Here is a 21,748-nt window from a genome sequence, read left to right as displayed (position 1 = left end):
ATTAATTAATACTCCACAACCAGTCACGACCACGCGAGGTAAAAGCAAAAATAATTTATTTCATTGATGAGCTTTTTGTACAATGTTTGCAAAGCGTATGCTCGTACGCATCAAAGAGTAATGCAACAACAGCATTTCAACAACCGTTAACGCAGCAACAATGGGCACTGCTATGTAATGTTGGTCCGCGAACGACATGTATCTGAGGTGATTCCTCTGGGGAGGGGAGGGAGGGGAAATGAATTACTCAAGTATTAAAATGCAATGGGAGCTGATCAAAGGTGCTTTTAACTGCGATTTCGATATTGATGGTGTCATATACGACCAACCCGTTCCACCTCGTTATTATGGTCACTTTTTACCCCCTCCACTAAAAAAGCCCCGCTTAATCAGCCAGACTATTTTTTTTTTTGAAAACGTTGAGCAACGTTTTTACTTAACGTTATTTCTTTTTTTCTGGGGGGGGGGGGAGGGAGGGGGCGTGGGTGGGAGAGATATACTCTCAGGTACACTCGACTCTCTCCGTCACATTCTTTCTTGAAAACCGTTTCCTTCTCTCAGCGCCGGAATATACATCAACCCCGACTCAATTTTCAACGTCGCAGGTTTTTTGTAGACACCCGCATGGTCCTGTGAGGCATGTCACAGCAAACGAGACTTGTTTCTCGGCTTCATCCGTGGCGTGAATGAAGCATCATCCAGGCCAAGCGACAGTCATGCCTCCATATTCCTGAATATATGGGAATTAATTCAGGTGGTGAGGTGTGAATATCTGAAGGCGGGACGTGGTCTGCAAAAGAAAACAAGGGAGTTAAAAATGTTTTTCCATTTTTTTTTTTTTTTACTTACAGGAGCAAACGTCACGGTTTGCCCATCTTAAAATGTTTAGCTTAAAATTCTCAAGTTCGTCGCTTGTAACCCGTGTTAATCTTCCCCATCCCTAACCATCCTTGTTCGTTTATTGTTTCTTATTATCTTCTTGGTGTTTTCCTATCTTAGTAAACTACCATTTTCAGGTTTCCTTCAATTTAAAGGTAATTTTGTACGCAGCCAAAATAAATCAAAATAACGTGACTGAGCTCCTTTAATTTAAACGCCGTTGATTCGTGTTAGTTGCTACTGATAACTTACTTAGGGCAGTATTCAATCAAATGTCGAAAAGCAAAACCAAAGTAATCACTCTAGCCAATCAGACAGGACACACGTAATCCAGTAAACCAATCAAAACCCGACTCAGATAGATGTAGCCAACACAGAGTGCGGGAAAAATTGAATGGGCGAGACGCGACTGGTTCTGGGTTTAATTCTGATTGGATGAGAAAGTGACGCGAAATTTTTAAGCCAATCATAGAGCGTAGTAATCCAAAACCAAAGCAATTACTTTCAACGCGCTCTAATCAAATCGCAAACACCCTCTAAATATCGATATAAGAAATATCAAATTACACGCAAACTCCTCTGACTACCCAAGAAAACTGTAAGTAAATTAATGAAATGAAAATACAGTTATAGCCTTACCCAAACTGGCGCATGTGCAGATGACCTCGATTGGTACCGTAAACCAATCCATTCCCGACCAGGGGATGGAAGAATGCAGCATTGACACTCACGTGACTTCGTCGATCAGCGTCACATTCATGCATGACGCTTACAATGGGCTACGGATAAAAGAAACAAATCGAGTTGAAACATGCTCTAACTATGTTTTTCCTTTTTTAAAACAAACACGAGGGTTTATTTCGATTTGGAACATTAGCGCTCTTCTGAGTGAAGAGATTAACAAGTTATAGCCGTCACAACGGCATGGCGAACAAAAAAACATTGTTCAAATGTTGTTTATAGCGGTCAATGCGCTTAGCTACACCTAGCTAAATCACAGGCATGCTACTTTAACTGTATATCAACTAAACATAACATGGTTAAAAATTCCAATTGTTTGGGGGGGGGGGGGGGGCGCAGACCAGTTGGCTATTTACAAAGGGTGACCGAAGAGTTGAACTAGGATCTACCAAGAAACAACTCCAGCTTAGTGGTCAGAGCGGAACTTGAGCCCGCGATCTCCGGATTTCAAGTCTCGCGCCGTAACAACTCGACCACCCTGCCTCCAGTTATCTGCATCGTCTGAATGATGCCTTGGATACAGCAAGCAGTAATTGAAAATAAGAAAGACAACCGACTTACTCGTACCGACAATGTACCAACCTTCGCTTCATCAAATGAACTGTCTTTCTTTGTAAGTCGAAAGATTTGCGCCACCATCTGAAGAAGAAACATTTGTCAAAATTGGAATATACTCTAACTTGTTGGAGGACTCGGGAAGTTTTCCAGCAGCAACACAGCCTAACCCTATGACTCAGTAACGTTGGGTGTTTTGTCCCGTTAGTGTAACGGTCAGGTAATGTGCATACTACACCCATGGTTCTCCAAAATGGAGACTTAAAGAAAGCTATTTAACAATATTATACACATATGCAAATTACCTAACACTATATTTTCATAGTCAAACCCCAGGGAGGGGGGGGGGGGGGGGCTCCCATATAAAAAGTACGGGGGTGCTAGTTGTACCTTTTAGGGGTTAAAAAAGCGGTCTAGGTACCTCCTAGGGTGGTCAGTCTCAAAAGGTCCACAGCGGGAGCTTTCGCAGTACCTTTAACAGTATTGAGCCGAAAAAATACGACAGGAGATGTTTTGTTTTAGAGTTGGTTTCTCTTAGGGGTAAAAATAATTTCAAGCCACGTCCACAACACAGGATCTGGGTACCTCTTAGAGGTTCTTTTCAAAATTTCCGACGGGCTTCCCCGCCCTTTTAACATGGGAGTACCCTCCCGAGATTTAAACATCAACTTAGCTGCACACACGAGCTACAACTTGCTGGAAAACCATCGGCTTATAAGATATTAAACTATTAAAAACATAATTGCATGGTCTACAACCAATGATATGACTTGCCTGTCTTGATGTGAGATGCAAGTGAAGCCTCCGAGCTGCTAGGCCGACCATAATGTATCGATTGCGGGGAGACAAGCTGATGGAGATAGCATTTGGACCTGGAATGCACACGGTTTGTTTACTGTCAGTCAATCAATTACTCCTAATATAATTATGGTTGCGCAGGTTTTTTCTCTCGAGAGGAATAACTAACAAGAACCGAGGAAACTCGGATTTCAGTCGCTCGGTTCCAAAAATTTGGTTCGCTACATCCGATGCTCTCCGAACACCTGGTTCGCTGCAAGCGATTTCTTCCGAAGATTTAGTTCGTTATATAGGACGTTCTACGAAGAGTTGTTTCAGTACGTTGACTTTATCAATGAAAGGTGCAAATCGCAAGCCGGCTTTCATCAATTACGAGAACACCAGAAATTTGAATGTTTATTGGCATAATATATTTCGGCTATACAGAGTGTACCAAACTAATCCTGTGGGAGTTGAACTCTTGTCTCATGTAAACACTTTCTTTAGTTCCAAAACATTTGCATGGCTGCTGGCCACGTGAGTGAAAACGCTCTATTGAAGCGCGGAGCGACTTGGTGAATGTTTCCAACGGCGCTCGAACCCAGACCTCTCAATCAGAATAAAGCCCAGCCACACCAGCCGGCGTATCGCGTTACTGAAAATGGAAGAAAAGTTGAAAATCTCACCGAATTTCTTTGAGAAGACGCAATGTCCCAGAGTGGTTTTCTCAAGAGAATAAACCGCCACTACGCCATCGTCCGGGAAGCCTTGGGTACTAGGTACAAACGTGGCCAGTAGTTTTCCATCGCTTGAAATGTCGCAGCTTGCGTCGTTGTGAATTTTACAGCTTGACGCGATCAGGTTAGATTCACCTGAAAATAAATCTCAGTTAGCTCTTGACTGGACTGTTACAACTGTTGGCAACGTGTTGAAAGTGTACAAATACGCACAGGGATGCAGTTGGTACTCGAGCTTGTGAGAACTTTCTTTATACGTCTTCGGGATATTTCAGTCCTCTTCGCAAGCATTATTTGCAAAGGATATCGCAAGACTTGGAGTACAATTCATGATTCTAAATAAGCACCAATGATGTTCTCAAACCGTTCAAAGTTGCATTAGCCTTAAGGCCAGTGTAGTAATTGCACTGGCCTTATAACTTTATTAAGGCCCCAAAAACGAGGACAGGAAGTTGCCGAAACACTGCCGCGGACTCATTGCTTTCCTAAACATTTCCTTCTTCTACGTACAAGCTATATTTTTCACAAAGAGTGTTTGAATCTTTTCAGAAACATTCTGTTTCCGTAGAAGAATTTTTTCCCTTTTACAATCTTCCTTTCCACGGAAACAAATTTGAGAAATAATGTTACACAACGTTTCTTCATACGTGTGTGTGTGAGGGGGGAGGGAGGGAGGAGGGAGGGGGGAGGGGGGAGGAGGGGGTGGCTTTCTTATTATTTTTCAGTTTACGTTCCGAATTTTTCATTTTGAAGGGTCAATTTCCCTCTGGAATGTTCCCGCGCCCTTGCCACTTTTAATCCACCTTTTCATCCTATCCATGTACATGTATTTATTTGATCAATTTTGTTGACCAAACTTGTCCAGTCCAGACGTAAAAAAATAACACAAAAAAACTGACATCGTTCACTTTTAGTTTGTTTTTGTTTTTCGTTTAGTATAGACATCGACATCAGACAATATTCTAAATCTGAAGCTCAAAATATTAGTCAACAACCCATATTTCAAAATCGTCCAATTAATGAAATATCTCATACTTACTATTCTTTAAGTCTGGTAATTTCACTTGAGAAAAGTCCCACCACTGCAAACGATGAGTAGTGTTGATAATATTACTTGCTACGGCTCCTTCTCCGCAACCCGCAAAGGCGCCAGCTATGGCCCTATTTATAGCGGACCTCAGAGCAAACTGGGGCCCTCCATTAGTTCCATCAGCGACCACCACCGCTGTATGCACGTGCCTTAACGTCCTTGCCGTTGCCGTGGCGACGGCAGTCCCATATCCCGGGCTACCGCCGAGAGTTGCGAAACTCGAACTGTGGTTGGAGCCATGCGAGAGAAAACTAGTCCGTGATGAGCTTGGCGCGACATTGATAACTCGCCCGACTCCCACCACGCGATCGCTGGCCTCTTCAGAAGGCGGGCCCGCCTCAAAAGGTACGGATTGTTCGATGCTATCAGAATTCGCAGTCGCTTCACCGACATCGGAATACACATCTGTATCACCAGTACTTAAGCTCATACTAACACCCTCTCCTTCATTACTTGAATCAGAGTCAAAATTTACAGCGTTCGGTTCCTGGTCTAATACAGCACTAGGTGAAGCTTCGCTGGTTACATCGAAATTCCATATGTTGTTATCACGAGCTCTAAATATGGCGAACACGCCTCTGTAGTCTTGGTTACCGTTGTCAGTGACGTCACCCTCAGTGACATCAGTTTGACTGGTTATAGAGCTTGAAATGGCTTCCCCTTCCCGTGTGACAGGCTCCAAATTTGAGTTCTCCGTAGAGCCAGGTGAATTTAAGCCCGTAGTACTAGATGATTTGGGCATTGAGTCAGAATTTGTAGACGTAGAGGATGAGGTTGCAGGACTATTTGACGCGGCAGAAGGACGCAACACGTGGGCAGAAAAATTATCACCGCCTGGTTCACGTGAGTTTCCCATTGACTGAAGAAGTCGATTCACGACGGGAGAACGACTGTAGAGCAAACAGAAAGGGTGTCATTCATGGCCCTGTTATTCTGGGGAAAATTTAAAGGAGTTAGGACAAGTATTTCTGTTTATTTCTGTTAATTGTGAGCTCCAAACCTCAAAGTGGAAGGGCAGCAGTCTTCTGTTGGCAAAATCACAGCCACATAACAAACAAGGGTGATTTTCGCGCATACGATAAATAGATAACCTTTATTTACCCTCGCATTATAAATGGCACTTTCATACAAATTTAGCTAAACTTGAAAAAAGCCAGGCCGACATTTTCAAGTTGATCTGGTGTAACCCCCCCAAGTTCCGTTTGGCTTTTCAGTTTTTCTTTTCAGTGAGTTGTTCTACGTATATGCCCAGTTGAATAGCGCCGAAATTCCAGACTCCCAGATTTCGAGGAAACTGGCAAATGGCGGGAAAAAAGCGGGAAAACAGGGAGCCTTTCTGCCCAATCTTCTTTAGCATTTTTTGACTTTCCTCTAAGCTAATCCCAGACTCCTCTCAGGAAAAATTTGCAAGTGATCTTCCTCCCACGAGAGTGGTGCAAGTTCACAAATTTAATATACATACGAGGCATAAGTGTAACAGCGTTTCTTCATGGACACAGCACTTAAGCAACAGCATATTCAAATTCTCACGTTCCTTACCTTGGAGCATATGTCCTCGGGTTAGCATCCTGTAATGAGGGAAAGTAATTAAGTGAAGGACAAAACACTAAAGAGATGCTGTTGTACTGGCTGAGGACCTATTAGGGGTTTTCCGGATACCGGATATTTAAGGAAAAAAATTAACGAGATACAGGGCATTTGGGGAAAAACATTATTGGGATATGGGATATTTAGTATGGATATGCTGGAATATTGAGTAGAAAAACTGCTAATTTTTGAAATTGGAACTAATTGGATTAAGATGTTTACATGTAGGCCAAAAATTACGAGATATAGAATACACAGACCCCCCTCCCCCTAATGGGGCTTCCATGCTGTTCTTGCAATAAAAATTCTGAGGAGTTCAGACTTACTACGACTGTATGTAGAGAAGGCATCATACAAGATGCAAAGTGACCAAAAATCCAAAGAACATGCTCTTGGCACTGAAGTGCTAGTGAGCTCACATACCGTGTTCTTTGAAAAATCTAGACTTTTAAAAACCCACGTCATACAAAAATTACTCAAAACATTGGGAGAGTTAATTGTGTCAAGCCCTCTCGATATTTAAGTTGAAATATTGAAAACAAAGATTCCCCTATTACGTTTCGTAACCCATACCAGACTTGAAGTGACACTGCAGAATTCTCCATATCCGAGGAGAAAATTGCTTGACACTTCCATTTTCCAATAGCATTAAGTACAGAGAAGAAAAAACACCAAATCTCTGAGTTTGAAATAAAGTTTATACTTGTCACGTCAGACTAGGAAGATAAAAAGATCACCCCTCCTCCTCTGTCCTAACGAAAGAAAAACCCACCCTCACTCAGCCTGTTTGTACATGTATGTACAGGTGTATGGAAGTACCACTTTATCTCAAATTCATTCTTCAAGTAAATTTAATTAACAATAAAAAAAAAACAACAACACTGAAGCATGTAATAATTAAAATAATATTATTATAAATAATTATAATTATGATTGGCCTCTGGAGAATTATAATCATTATCATTATCATAATTATCTTTAGCCTCTTAAATTGAACATGCAAGGTGTATTTGAAATTGGAAAATTTTTAAAGTAGAAATATTTTGAAGCAGAGCAGCTGAACTTACCATTTGTGATACAATATTTGTGACTGCAGTAAGAATGTGGTCACCCAGAGGAGAAAATGCAACCAATCTGAAAAGAAAAACAATTTATAACACTATAAAAAAGAAAATTAAAATATGTACCGCAACATTAAAGTGCACAGGCAAATATTAGTGGTTTTCAATTGAGTGTCGAAAGTAATCAGGCAATTACTTTATCATTTTTTCAGCAAGAAGGGGGGAAAAGAGAAAAAAAACAACAAGAACAACAAGCTTCAACATTACAAATACTTACATGCTACTTACAAATAAGCAAAAGAAAGTAAATAGCATAATCAAGCAAATGAAAACTCATACTCACACTGTGAGTTTTCAAAAAAATTACTTTGGTGTTGGTTTTGGTTTAAGTGTGGTTTGAGACTGGATGAGTAGTCTACTCATGTCTACTAGGTAAGCAACTGGTCTGGCTTCAAAACTGCTCTATAATATAACGTTATTATCAATTTAAACAAAACATATCATGCCAGTAATGATTATAGGAAAAGTATTGTGCCACTCATTTTGGCTTCCAGATTGCCTGACAAATGTGCATAAAAATGACCAGCTCAGGTCTCTTCACAAAATATATAATTACTTGTTTAAGTTAAACCCTACTGCTGTAATTTCAGAGCAATCACTTCTGTCTCATTAGGACTTTTTCATGGATTTTGTACACAGACACACTCACTCCCTGTTTAATTCAATTGGCCCTGAAAAGCTCCATTGGGGAAGTGGTCAAATAAGATATTTATTCATTTTTTTAACTACTGTACCTGACTTTTTCTTCAATTGAAGCAGTCTGAATACAAGCAAATGGTTCTGGTTGATCCCAGCTCCAACACAACAACTTGTTACTGGTTGCAATCAGCAGCACATGATCTGTGGGATGGAAGGCCAGTGACGCTATGACAGCTTTATCTGGGGGAGTGTACACTTCACTTTCTCCTGTCTAAAAAAAAACATCAAAAATTGTTTGAGGTGATTAGTGTCAGTTGATTTAATGCACAGGGTTATCTAAAAAAAAGGCCACTAAAACAAGTTTTTGAATAATTATTGGCTTAATTCTATTTCGTGCATGTGATTATAGAAATTGACCGCATCTTGATCCCAGCGGTTTGATTAAGGGCCAGGCACCGGGCAAACTGACCAGCTGTGATGATGATTTTGCACAGCTGGTTTGACAATCTAAACCTGAAAGTTTTCCTTACAAAGATGTTAAGTTCACAAAGTTGCTGTTCTGCAGAAAACCCCTAATGAAAGCCCTGCTTGATCCACAAACAGGCAAACACACAAAAAAAAGACATCAAGGAACATTCAGCCATCTTGAACTCATGCTTGGTCAGTAACCACACATAAACAGAGATGCAGCTAAGAGCCAGCTGCCAGCTTATTTCACTGGCTTAAAGAGAACTAAAATCAGCTGAAGTTTCACAAGAAAACATACAAACTTAACGCAACTTTAGAGGTGCAAAGGCCAGAAAAGACAGCAGGGCTTGTTAATGGGCTGGCTTAGGGTTTTCTTAGCTACATCCCTGCATATACAATATGTAGTGTACAGAGTGACACTACCAAAATTCACCTCTAAATTCCAAACTCTGACTTGTCCTCCAAGGCAGCCTGATGCCAGCAATTGGTCAGAAGATGGATGAAATGTGATGCACCATGGTGTACGAGGATGACCTTTTAGAGTCTTCACACATTTGAAGGTCTTACAATCAACTACACGCACTGTGTGATCCCCGTGAGATGAGGCCATCTTGGTCCTGGAAATGACAAAAAAATTAGATGTTATACTTTTGTAGATTAGAAACCCAGGTACAAAACCCCAACATAAGTGACAAGAGACTGCGAAAACATCAATGGTTGTTGTAGGGGGCGTAGTCTTTATATATAAACTAAACCATTAACAATGAATTTGTGGGAAACTGATGAAAACCTTTGTGGTGTAGAAGTGAATACAGTACAGTACATGCATTACTGAATATCGTGTTAAAATTAAACAGTGTTCAGCTGCAGACTTGGCCTATCACTATAAAGGTTATATAGTGTTATGCTTGCGGACTCACATGGTTTATCCCACATGTATATCATATGCCAGCCGATCAAAAATGTTGATCTGTGGCTTGATGAAATTGTTTTGTGATTGTGGGAGTACAGTGAAGCTGGCAAGGTTGTACTTCTGGATATTTGTGTTTGGGGAGCAGGGATGAGCAAGGCGTCTAAGAGAGCTTGCTTCACACTAATGTGGCCCAGGTTTAAATCCAAGACCAGGCTTCAAATATGTGTTGAGCTCATCGTTGGCTATCCTCCTTGTTGCGATAGTTTAATTCTCTGGGTTACCAATTTCTGTCCCTTCACAACAACAACCATTTCTGAATTCTAGTTTGATCACGATCACATATAACAAACTTTTTGGAAGCAGGCCTGTTAGAAAATACAAAACTCTTACAAAACAACTTGACGAAACTTTTTTAGATACCTCTGAATATTGCTACATGTACAATTTATCTTCATTGTGCTGTCCTAAACATTCAGTGGGGAGACGTGTGGACCTCATTTTAGTACACTCCACTGTGGATCAAGAGGTCCGGGTTTTAGCCATGGCCGGGGACATTGTGTTGTGTTCTTGGGCAAGACACTTTACTCTCACAGTGCCTCTCTCCACCCAGGTGTATAAATGGGTACCGGCGAACTTAATGCTGGGGGTAACCCTGCAATGAACTTACACCCCATCCTGGGGGGAGTAGAAATACTCCTGGTCACTTCATGCTACAGAAACCGGGAGAAGATTTGGCCTGATGGGCCACTTGGCTTGTAAGCAGGCTATACACAAGCATTCAAGGACTTCTCAATAAATAAAATAAACTAACTTAAACTAAAGATACAGTTAAGCCTGACTCTGACTGATGATAACTGAGCAACAAGATTTATGATTTAACTTACTTATCAGGGCTGAAACAGACAAGGAAAGTTGACCTTGGTGATCCTGGTAGTTCACATTCCTGGAAAAAAAGAAATGATTTCATACAACATAACTCAATAGTTAAATGCAATAAACAGTACAAACACTATGAAGGTTGGCAACTCTGGTAAATGTCTTCGAAATTTGACACTGTTTGAGCCAAGGCATACAGACATAAAGGATATCTGAAAATCCCACTTGGTGGTCATGACATCCGTTGCAAACGATCTACATGTATATGCAACAATAATTATTGCTCAACATTTTTGGCTTTCTCCTAAAACAGAGGTTATTAAAAGTTTCTCAACAAAGTTATTTCTCCCCTTTAAAATACATCATATTTTTCAAAACAATTTCATCCATATCTCATAATTTTAAGGCACCTCATTTTTTACTGATTCTTTGAAAACTGCAGGAGGCATGGTGGCCTAATGGTTAGCGTGCTGTACTTATGATCAAGCAGTCTGGGTTTGAGCCCAGGCCGCGGTCATTACATTGTGTTCTTGGGCAAGACACTTTACTCTCACAGTGCCTCTCTACAACTAGACATATCAATGGGTACCACCAGAATTTAATTCTGGGGGTAGCCCATCCAGGGGGGAGTAGAATTGCTCCGAGTCACTTAATGCTAAACAAACTGGGACAACCTCCTGCCGTATGGACCACTTGGTCTGATGCAGCCTTCGTACCCTGAGAAGTAGCATTAGTATGCATGTCTGCATATTCTATCACTTTTCTCAAGGGCCTATAAATATGCAGGTTACTATAAATAAACATTTGTTGAATTCCTGTATTGATAATTATTCTATTTCAGGAAATATCGCAAAATCAAACAAAGAAGACAGATTAGCCGCACAGTCAGGACATTGAATTCATACAAACATCTTTCTATTCATTTAATTTGCTTAATTCCAGCTTGCTTAAAAACTTGAATGCTAAAAATGCTATCACCTAGATATGGTATCATTTCCTTAAAATTCCCACAGCCCTTGCCTGGAGGGTGCACGTTTCAACAAAATAATGAAACAAAGCTAAATAAGATTGGAATGGCTAACTCTAAATGTCTGAATAATTTAACTGGGAATAATAATTATTGTCAGCTGAAATTGTGAAAAAAGCATAAGCAACCTAAGCAATATAAATTTTTTCATTACAAGTTTCTATGGGCATTTTAAATCCACACAACAATGATGTTTGCACACTTCTCTAAGCAAAACGTATTCACTTGACGTACACAATAATAGATAATAATAGATCTAAAGCATGCATGCGTGTAATTTTAATTATATTTAACATTCCTCGAGAAAGTTATTTTCAATTGGTTATTTTGCAGAATAACTGTTATCCCAAAACCTAACTAAAAATGTTTACCATCCTTTGAGAATGGCAAATTCATTTCCTCTTGCTTTTAACTACTTTATCCCAGTAGTCTAATTGTAACAACGAATACAAAAAATCCTAATTTTTGCATGTTACCCCATATCAGCAACAGAAATGTCAACTTTGCATATGTTAATAAAAATTAAAAATAAATAAGTCTGATCGATTGCCTGTTTTAGCACGATTGTCGGAGGTATTCACTGAAAGAAAGGATTTGCATTTTTGGCTTATTTAGCTCCCAAAATAGCACACAAAAAACATCCTGAACTAAATTTACACTTGTTATCAAGAATGTGTAAAATTTGACCCATACTATTCAACTTCATCTGATCTCACTGTGTATAACTAATATTATTTTCAATCTACCGATAGTATTAGTTAGACTAAGTATAGATTCTAAGTACACAATGTTTCACAATCAATTATCAAATAGAAATTGAAAACTGTTTTCCAACTACCTAGCATATATACATAATTAACAGAACAACTATGCATGAAATTTAAAATTAAACCCTACTTGAAACTCGAAGAGAAAAACATAATTGATGAAAAAAAAGGGTCAATTGTCTCTTTAATCCAGTGTGTTTGAGGAGTGTCCCAAAATATTGCCAGTTGGCACCACATATTCCTATCAAGCTTTTTTCCCAAGAAATTGTCGCCAAATGGAAAGGTCTCAAGGAAATGTCAGAAAAGTGGAAGTTCATAATCAGGGGCTTCATTACAGGCCAGATGCTCAGGCACTGGACAAATTGATTGGCTGTGAGGATGATTTTGCCCACCTGGTTTGACCATCTAGAGGAAAGTTTTTCTTATAAAGAAGTTCAGTTCAAATAGTTTTGCCTGCCTGTGAAAACCAGTTGCAACCCTGCTGAAAGCATCAATGAAACACCTGTATAATTAAGAAGGTCAAAAATTTTTCTTTGATTTGAGGCCAGGATTTTGTGGGTTTATTCTTAGCTGCTGTACATGTAGGTACTCTTTGAAAGACTTTTCCCTAATTTATCTGCTGATCATCAAAAACATTCCCAGACACGAAATGTGAACAGTGACGATGCTCCCTCAGGGCTGGTTTAGATGAGTCTATGAGTAACATAATTTACAATAACTTAGAAAAGGCACACCTCAAATCAGATGATTGTGCTAACTGGTAAAATTCCAAATCAAGGCGATTGCCAATTTGGCATGAAGGTGCAGTTCTATGTAAATCTCTCTTTCCCTCCAAAATCAGCCCAAATACAAATGTACATTGTAATTAAATGCAAAAAAAAAAAAGAAAAAACAGGGTTGTGCCTTTTTGGTGCATGAGTCCAAGATTACTGATTAGAAAGTAACTGGAAGTATCACAATCGCTATTTTACATGATTGTAAATGAGGTGTAAGATGTGTGGAAAACATTTTACTTTGGTCAATTGAAATTTAAAGTATGAATAATTATTTACAAATGTACAATGTACATCAGGCAAAGAGTCATACAGGTATTATTAGGCTAAGAGCCTTTTACAAGTAATTCTTTTCAACATCAATTTTTGGTGTCTACTTTTCTGAAATATTTCACAACTAAAACAAGATCCTTCTAGACAATGAAAACAAGGCAACCCAGCAAATGTCCAGACTCAAGTCAATACTGTCTTGAAAGAGGAACTGATTAAATAAGCAAAACTAGATACTTTGGTTATGAGTAGTCAAAAGAATGATATTGAAAGCCTTGTCAGTGAATTATGAGGAGTTGTTTGAATACAAATGGGCAAATATCTCGGAAAAGCATCAATAACAGTCATCAACAAGTTCAAGGCCAATGCCATTGCCAATGTCACAGATAATTTATCCAGAAAAAATAAATAATGAGGGAAACTAAAAGATAATTGAAAACTAATTCACAAAAATTGAAACTTATCATAAAATTGAGAATTTTGACTTTCGGATTCCTTTGTTAGGTCAGAGAGCTGATTGCATTTTAAAACAACTACGGAAAAAAGTTTAGTTTACGCGTTTTTGTTTTGTATTTTCCCATTAAAATGTACCAGAACTAGAAACAGTTTTGACAGTGTCCTTGTTAAGACTCAATTTCACGGTATAATAATGAAAGATTTCAGATGTACATGTACAGTGTATGTTAAACCTAATATGACTAATGTTAAGTACTGTCATTTTCAAAGTGCATCTTTTATCATCACGATATATATATATATATATTTTTTTTTCAATGAACCATATACACCTGCATACATACATCTTGCAAATGTTTAATACTAGACCCAAACATGGTTTAATGGAACACCATTAATAGTTCAGTGTTGATTTTACTGATTCAAATTCTTTTGTGCACATTCAAAAACAAAGTTGTTCAATAACCGGAAGTGGTTTGTTGGGTACCCTCCAAGTCAAGGTCAAGCTCAAACTACTTGTATTGTCGAGGATTATATCAGACCATTACGCCAACCAACTTCAGAACTGACAAATATGTTAACTGCCTGTCTACTATAAGAGCGTATTCCATTCACGCGACATAACAATGACCCAGCACTATTGTCTACCTGTCGCCTTAACGTTAGTCAAGGTCACCAAAGAAGGTGAGAAACTCTGGTGGCCTGATTGAATATCTAATTTTTTTTTTTTTCTTCCTGCTTCCACTGACACTCTGCTTCCAGTCTCATTTAGTTGTGTGATTAGTTGTAATCGTGGCAAACGCAGCGTGGGTCAAGGCTCTGAAATAGGCGACTTTTAGCCAGAGAATATAAAATAAGACCCCGAACTTGGGGAAGGGATATTTTATGCGCGAACTTGGCGTTCGTGGGACACAGGTATTGAGTTAGAAAAACAACAACAGCAATATTTGTCCAAAATTTCACATTACAATAAAAGGCAGAAATGTCATCGAGTGGAAAGCTTATCACTGGGAAACATATGCTTACTTCAAACGTCATTTCCACGGGGGAAGCAAAAATACACAAAGCGCGGCCGCCGCGTTTGCGCAATTAGTTCGGTTTTGATCTTCAACGTGAATGTCGTCATGAAACCAGAAATAATTGTCAAAAAGGCAAGAAATAATTACCAACAAAACTACGATGTGCTATCGAAGAAACACGCCATCGAAATAAACTGATATTACGATTTCGCCTAAAGCGATTAATTTTAGTTCGAGAACGTCACACAATCTTCAACAAAAACTTGAGAAGAAGATCGACAACTAAACAACAACAGTAACACCATATGCTAATATACACAGCGACCGGTGAAATGACATGACAAGAGAAAAAAACCTACCTCCGTTCGATTACAGGACATCACAGAAGCATCTTCTGCGTAGGAGAGCAACAAATCGTGATCGTTTGTTCTTCGACAATTCGTTTCTCGCCTGATCAAGGCGCTGAGCACGTTGCATCCTTTTCTTCTTCGCATCGTCGCAACTTCCTGCGCAGACTGTGGTTGATGTCTGGCGAAAAACTCACTTGAGTCTTCTCCGTTCTGCCTATGATCAATTTAGAAGAAGATGAGTGAAACTTATGCTCAAATTCTAGAGTAAAGTACCGACAGAAAAATTTCGTCGAAAATAAACACAAAGCCACAGTTCACCTCCCACGTAAAAACCCAAGTGCTTGAATGGACTTGGCAAAATAAATGCCGGTATGTGAGAAATGTACACTATCGACAATTCTTCGCGCGGTAAAGGTTCTTCAAGCATCGCCACATTCTGTACGCCTCCCCAGATCGATATAAGTCGAGATCAAAGTAGTTTACAGCTTATTTCGTTTCTTGAACAAATGAGGCTTCCCGCCACCGCCAACTAGACTGCGTGCCGTCAAAAAAAGAAAACTAAACGTGATATCGCGTGCCAATATCCTATTTATATTTTTATGAAATAAACGCTGACTGCAACATACTACTGGCGTTCTTTTCTTTATCTTCCGCGCGTTTTTGGCCAGCGGTGCTCTTTACGCATGCGCTGTTTAAAATTTGACGTGGCTTTCCCGGCAAAAGAAATTTAGCAAGGAGTGATTCATATGATTAAGTGAAAAATTTCTGACAAAAAATCGTGAGAAAATGTTGCCGATAACAGATTACCAAAGTAAGAGCCTTGCTTTCCATCTTTACCTGTCCATTTGGTTGTTTTTCTAATGCTTTGATGTGTTTTTTAATGTACAGAAATCGGCATTGGTGTCTCTGGCTTTGGAGTATTTTTTCTCTTCATGGGTGTCCTATTCTTTTTCGATAAAGGACTATTAGCTATTGGAAATGTAAGTTTTGTCCTAAGTTTATTACTAGCGTTTCCATAAAAATATGACTTTATCTGGCCAGTGCAAGAATTTATTAAAATACTCATCTATCAAAATCAAATAACTTAATCAACCATTGATTGGACCACAGCTGTATAAGTTTATTCATAGTATGAAAACTTATGTTTACGCTGCAACCTCTTTTGTTTGTACTTGTTGTATTCACTGCAAAAAAAGTAGTAAATGTACAAGGGTACATGTGAGGGTGGTAAAACTCTAAAAAAAAACACAGCAGGCAAAGTCCTTCATAGCAGTAAATTCCAAGATATCACACTCTTGCACAGGTTTATTTATTTCAGAAGGAGATTTCAGCACCAGTTAATATGGCAGTGACAATTTCTGTTATCTAACCCCACTCAGCATAACACAATTTGTTTTTTAACACACTTAGCATTTTCAAATGTGTGGCTGACTAATGCAAAACACAAACCAACAAAGTTATTTAGAATTGATTATATTTATAATATTTGTGGGGCCTCTTTTCCTACAGATTATTTGCTAAGAATTTTTTTTCTGTACAAGGGTTTCTTGTAGTTTCTTTCTTTTTTTTTTGGCAATTACCTGCATTTCAGGACTATGATTGCCCAGGTTACTGACATTCTGACAGCTTTGGCTGAATTCAGCTTCGGTTGACTCCAGTTCAGGCTATAAAAAGATGTAGAAAGATCATGTGTAATCGGTATATAAACAATAAACTTCTTTTCACGTGAAAATATGCTTGGATATTTGTCCACGAGTGTTATCTCTCGAGGAAAATTGTGAGCTTTGATATATCCAAGCATATTTTTGCACCAAATGGGGGGCTATTGTGTTTATTATCCTTCATATATTTTTTGCAACATGCGCAGTTTTGAAAATTGGGAAATATCACTCAGGTATTCCCCAGTTATAGCTGGGGAATATTTAGTCATGTGACATATTTAAACAAATTTATCATGCACTGGCGAAAATATTTGATGGATTTAAGGAAAGATACCAACAATTCTGGCTGGCAATCTCAAATAAAAGGGTTGTTTGCATAATTTGCACCAATGGCCAAATCTTTGATAGTGAAATCAGTTTCAGACACTGGATGTGCAAAATAAAGAAGTTAATGCCTTGAACTTTGATTGTTTGCAAAATTGACGGTTAAGAAGGTTTCCAGGGCTTTTTCTAAGGTATATCATGTTGAAATAACATGTTGATGGGGAATTTTTCAAGATAAAGTGTTACTTAATGTATGGTTTAGTTTGTGAAAATTGTCTGATTTTTTATGCACTTTTTCTCGAATTGTGTGATCGGATGCAATTGAATGTGATTGTGAGCTATTGTATCTCCACATAATATCTGTAGGCCTAGAACTTAAAATAATGGCTGCATGGTTGCTGGTCAAGTTGAGTGGGCATACTGGTGGAACAACATCGCAGAAATTTAAGTTGATTTTGATATGAATAAATGTGGCCAGTCAACTTGACCATTAAGACAGAAGCTTGACAGGTCAAATCCCTGATAAGACCAGACATCGTCTGATGACCTGTTATTTCCAACCCTGTAATTACAGTGTAATGGCAGGCTTTCTCGTTACTGCAATCTCCTTTTCGTCCACTTTTTGTCAATTTTGGCATACTGGTACCGGTACATGTAATGTTCAGTTGTAATAGTACAGTATAATATAATTTTCATTTTTTTTCTTTTTGCAGATATTGTTTATCGCTGGGTTAGCACTGGTGATTGGATTAGAAAGAACTTTTAGATTTTTCTTTCAAAAACACAAGCTAAAAGGAAGTTCATGTTTTCTTGGTGGAGTATTAGTTGTTCTTTTTGGTTGGCCTCTTATAGGAATGATCATAGAAATTTATGGATTTGTGCTTCTATTTAGGTGAGTTGTTCCAAAAAAAAACAGGTTAGACAGATGAACTGACAAGCCAGTTTTGAAATACCATAATGATTCTAATTAGTGCCCTTCCCCCACCTTCTTGAGCACCGTTTTTCTAAATAAGTACCCTTATTCTAATAAGCGCCCCCACAGCGAAAGTGACATTCAAGATGTCCATTGAAATAGAATAGTCTGATCAGACAAATAAATTATAAAGTCTGCTTTCTCATTGGAATGTAATATTGAACATTATGACTATCAGAGTTCCTATTTTTACAGTTCTTTAGTTAAAGTATTTGTAGTTGTATTGTATCGCATCCAGATAATAATAATAATTTATTTCTTATATAGTGCTATTTGCAACAACAAGATCAATAGCGCAAACAGATGTACTGTTAAAAAAATTAATTAGAGCCTCTTCCCCTATAAGCACCCATCTCCCATATAAGCACCTCTCCTTGAGCTACCAAAAGTAAATTAGCACCCTCTGCACCTGATTGAATCCCCACTGAATAGTCTATGTATAAATTGTCTCTATAACTGGATTGAAGGTTAGTGACTGTGTAGCTGTGGTATGCATTGATGTATTGTGCACAGGCTTATGTCCATTAAGTTATCAATGCGTTTATATTTTAATGAAGTGTTATTTTATTTTTCAGTGGATTCTTTCCAGTTGTAATTAACTTTTTAAGAAGAGTACCAATCATTGGAAATATACTGAACTTTCCAGGAATTAGCCAGGTTTGTAGGATGCAATGCTGGATTAGTGTAACAATTTCTGCATGGGTAATGTACATTTATCAAGCATACATGCCAACCATGACTGTTTTACCACATTTCGAAACACTGAGAAGAGCAGTGAAAATACGTGCAGAGGGGCATTTTTGACGAACTCCAAGGTGTGTGGAAGTGTGGTTCAACACATTGTCAAGTGTTTGATACTGTCTTGTGTGTCTTCTCAATCTAAGCTAAAATTAAGGAGACAAATGGAGAATCCTCAATTCCATCTATAAGATGCACCTGTGGGGAATCATGGTAGTTGTATTTGTCATAGTGGACTGAACTTTGTTTTAATGAATACAACTATCATGAATGCCATTAAATTTTTAAAATGTAATTATTAATTAAGATCAGATATCAGAACACTGTCAAGTTTATGATTTCCTTTGTTTAATAGAAGTGGTGAAATAAGTATTAAGTTTATCCATTAAGACATCAACCTTGTTTCATGAGCAAAGTCTGAAAAGACACTCTATTCAAAACTACTAGCAGTTAGCTGGTACCATGCTGGAGACAAAAAACCCTGAAAACCTCACCATGTTTGGTGGCATATCCCCATTTCAACCATATAAAGAAGTTGCCCCACCCACCCCACCCCCCATCAAATCCACCAAGAAAGTAAATGAAAAGATAATGTGGAATTACATGACTTTAACAGTGGCGCAAAGCAAATCCAGTAGGGTGTAAAGGGGGAGATGTGATCCTGTTCCGTGCATGTGAAGTTCTAGGTGAGAATTAAAGGCAGGGGGGCTTGACAGAACTTTTATTGACAATTCATTACTACTATAATCCAGAGAAAGCATCTTTTAGTCAAAGACAACAAAACGTTAAAATATCCAGGGTAGAAGTTGTTGAGATTCAACTTTACTTTTGAAGTAACACAGAGTTGAGCTCTACCTTGCTAACATTCCCTCCAACAGGATACATGTAATTTTACAAGGAAGAATGATAGCACTTGCACTTTGCAGTCTACTGGGAAGGGAGGTGCCAGAGCGAGCAAAATTACTCCCTGTGTGTTTATTTTATACCTTTACCTTTGATTTTCAGGTAGTGGGTAGATTAGCAGGAGATGGAAGCAACTCCATGGTGTAAACCACTCAGTAATGTGAAAGACAAAACATCTGCTGGTTTGTTGCCATGGGAAGGAATTGGTATCGAACGCGAGGCACTGTGCCAGGGGACCTGAGGTTTGCACCAGTATTACATGGACCTATGCAGCTCCTTACTGGCACTGTTGGTTCAGCTCATCATCTGCAATTTCTGTTCGAGGGATGCTAAATTCCTCAACCAATTCAGTCAAAATGATTTTATCGTTATTCTTACATTGTGCTTCCATGATAACAGTATTATTGTAAATTCATTGATACTACTAACTCTGCTGAAAACTGAAGCAAGCATTTTGGCATTGGAAGGAAATCTCTCATGAGGGAGGACTGTTAGCGAGTGCTCCTGTGCAATACATACATACATACATACATACATACATACATACATAATTTATTTGATAAAGCAGGTTGGAGATCAAAATTGGCAAGACGCTAAGTCCTGATGTGGACCTGCACTATCTAAAATTATAATATGTAGGAACAATCTACAACTCATGAAATACTGTGTTCAGTACAGTGAAACTGTCGTTATGACAACCCCACTGATTACAGCCACTTTTTGTCTGCTGCATAGCAATACTAAATTTAAGCCAGGGGTTTCATTAAGGGCCGTGTACCAGGCGAATTGACTGGCTGGGAGGATGATTTTGCCAGCCTAGTTTGACCATCTAGCAGAAAGTTTTTCTTATAAAGAAGTTCAGTTCAAAACGTTTTGCCCGCCTGTGAAAACCAGTTGCCACCCTGCCGAAAACGTTAATGGAACCCCTGGTTAAGCATTATCAATATTTTATTTAAAACTCGACCCATTTATATAACCAAGATTGATGAGGTTCCACTGTAATTTTCCTAAGAGCTAAATAAAAGGCTGTGACTTGGAGCCGGAAGGAGAACGAGGTGGAAGCTTGTTTGCCAACTCTGAAGAAGAACTGTTAGATTTCCTAGACTTAGATTGAGGGAATTAACAAAGAGAACGAACTTTTGCCCACAGATCTTAATTGAGAACCCTTTGCCCAGCTTAATCAAAGACAATATTACACCCATGCTGTCTGTTCCAAAAACCCAGGCTACTTTGATGTCTACATTATTCTCAGCTGGCTTTGAAGGGAAAGTTCTTCAAACAAGTAGCTGTTGGTGGGATCTCTTCACAGCTTGGCAATCTTTGGAAGTTTCATAGTAAAATGTAGATATTTTTCGTTTCTTTTCGATCACATTGTTTTGAAAAGGAAAAGGAAAAACGAAATCATATTACACATGTAGCTGTGCTGTGTTATCTTCCAACGGATTGTTATTATTACTATTACTATAGAATTTTCAATAAAAAAAAGGAATATTTATTTACTAACATGTGTAATTTTGGAGGTGCAGTGAACTTATGGTTAGAGCGCTCGCCTTCGGACCGAGCGGTCTGGGTTCAAGCCCTCGCAGTGCCTCTCTTTACACAGGTGTGTAAATGTGGACCGACGAACTTAATGCTGGGGGTAACCCTGCGATGGACTAGCATCCCATCCTGGGGAGAGTAGAAATACTCCTAGCCGCTTTATGCTACAGACACCGGGATAAGCTCCGGGCTGATTAGCCACTTGGCTCGTATGCAGACTTAACCTATGTGCATTTGTGTACGTTTTTGTGGTATAAATCGCAACTGTCTCGGAAAACTGCATGTCGATCGCTACATGAAATAATGCTGGGGAAAATGTGGAAGAGAACTTTTTCCTCTCAGTATTTATTCCACGGTGCTAAGTGGAATCCAACATGTCCCACACAGTACATTTAAAGCATTCACTCGTTGTTAGCCTGAATATGGACTAACCACAAGTGAAATTAAAAGCACGCCCTTTACCATTTCAGCCGCCAACACTATCTCCTTACCCCCAAGAGAGTAAGCGACAAAAGAAGGCGATTGAAGTTTATCCAACTGGGACCAATACAGGATATCCCTAATT

At 38.8% G+C, this 21,748-nt stretch overlaps 2 protein-coding genes across 2 annotated transcripts; one reads left to right on the top strand and one right to left on the bottom strand.

Annotated features, from left to right (window-relative positions):
* Positions 1-36: 36 nt before the first annotated feature.
* Positions 37-15,448, bottom strand: LOC145488925 (activating molecule in BECN1-regulated autophagy protein 1A-like). The gene is made up of 13 exons (XM_081467776.1): positions 15,364-15,448; positions 15,055-15,259; positions 10,392-10,450; positions 9,028-9,211; positions 8,222-8,397; positions 7,434-7,500; positions 6,319-6,347; positions 4,729-5,669; positions 3,639-3,824; positions 2,950-3,047; positions 2,203-2,259; positions 1,519-1,658; positions 37-790 (listed from the first exon to the last, which is right to left on the bottom strand). The coding sequence occupies exons 2-13, from the start codon at positions 15,187-15,189 to the stop codon at positions 751-753; spliced, it is 2,112 nt and encodes a 703-aa protein (XP_081323902.1). The 5' UTR covers positions 15,190-15,259; positions 15,364-15,448; the 3' UTR covers positions 37-750.
* A 317-nt stretch (positions 15,449-15,765) lies between these two features.
* LOC145488926 (vesicle transport protein GOT1B-like) lies at positions 15,766-20,150 on the top strand. Its single transcript, XM_081467777.1, has 5 exons — positions 15,766-15,856; positions 15,934-16,025; positions 17,744-17,922; positions 18,579-18,660; positions 19,747-20,150. Exons 1-5 carry the CDS (start codon positions 15,832-15,834, stop codon positions 19,789-19,791), a joined length of 423 nt encoding a protein of 140 aa, XP_081323903.1. The 5' UTR covers positions 15,766-15,831; the 3' UTR covers positions 19,792-20,150.
* The last annotated feature ends 1,598 nt before the right edge of the window (positions 20,151-21,748 follow it).

Source organism: Orbicella franksi, chromosome 6, assembly GCF_964199315.1.
Source record: "Orbicella franksi chromosome 6, jaOrbFran1.1, whole genome shotgun sequence".
Taxonomy (NCBI): Eukaryota; Metazoa; Cnidaria; class Anthozoa; order Scleractinia; family Merulinidae; genus Orbicella; species Orbicella franksi.
The sequence above is the reverse complement of the archived record's forward strand: the minus strand, read 5'-3'. Positions and strand labels throughout refer to the sequence as shown.

What these genes read in the sequence shown, in the direction of transcription:
- LOC145488926 (XM_081467777.1), top strand. Translation starts at nt 15,832, where the DNA reads ATGTTGCCGATAACAGATTACCAAA. An exon ending in GCCGATAACAGATTACCAAA is followed by an intron (nt 15,857 to 15,933) that starts GTAAGAGCCTTG and finishes TTTAATGTACAG; the next exon opens with AAATCGGCATTGGTGTCTCT. An exon ending in GACTATTAGCTATTGGAAAT is followed by an intron (nt 16,026 to 17,743) that starts GTAAGTTTTGTC and finishes TTCTTTTTGCAG; the next exon opens with ATATTGTTTATCGCTGGGTT.
- LOC145488925 (XM_081467776.1), bottom strand. Translation starts at nt 15,189, where the DNA reads ATGCGAAGAAGAAAAGGATGCAACGTGCTCAGCGCCTTGATCAGGCGA. An exon ending in CAAATATTGTATCACAAATG is followed by an intron (nt 6,348 to 7,433) that starts GTAAGTTCAGCT and finishes CCCTCATTACAG; the next exon opens with GATGCTAACCCGAGGACATA. An exon ending in CTGCACATGCGCCAGTTTGG is followed by an intron (nt 791 to 1,518) that starts GTAAGGCTATAA and finishes TTTCTTTTGCAG; the next exon opens with ACCACGTCCCGCCTTCAGAT.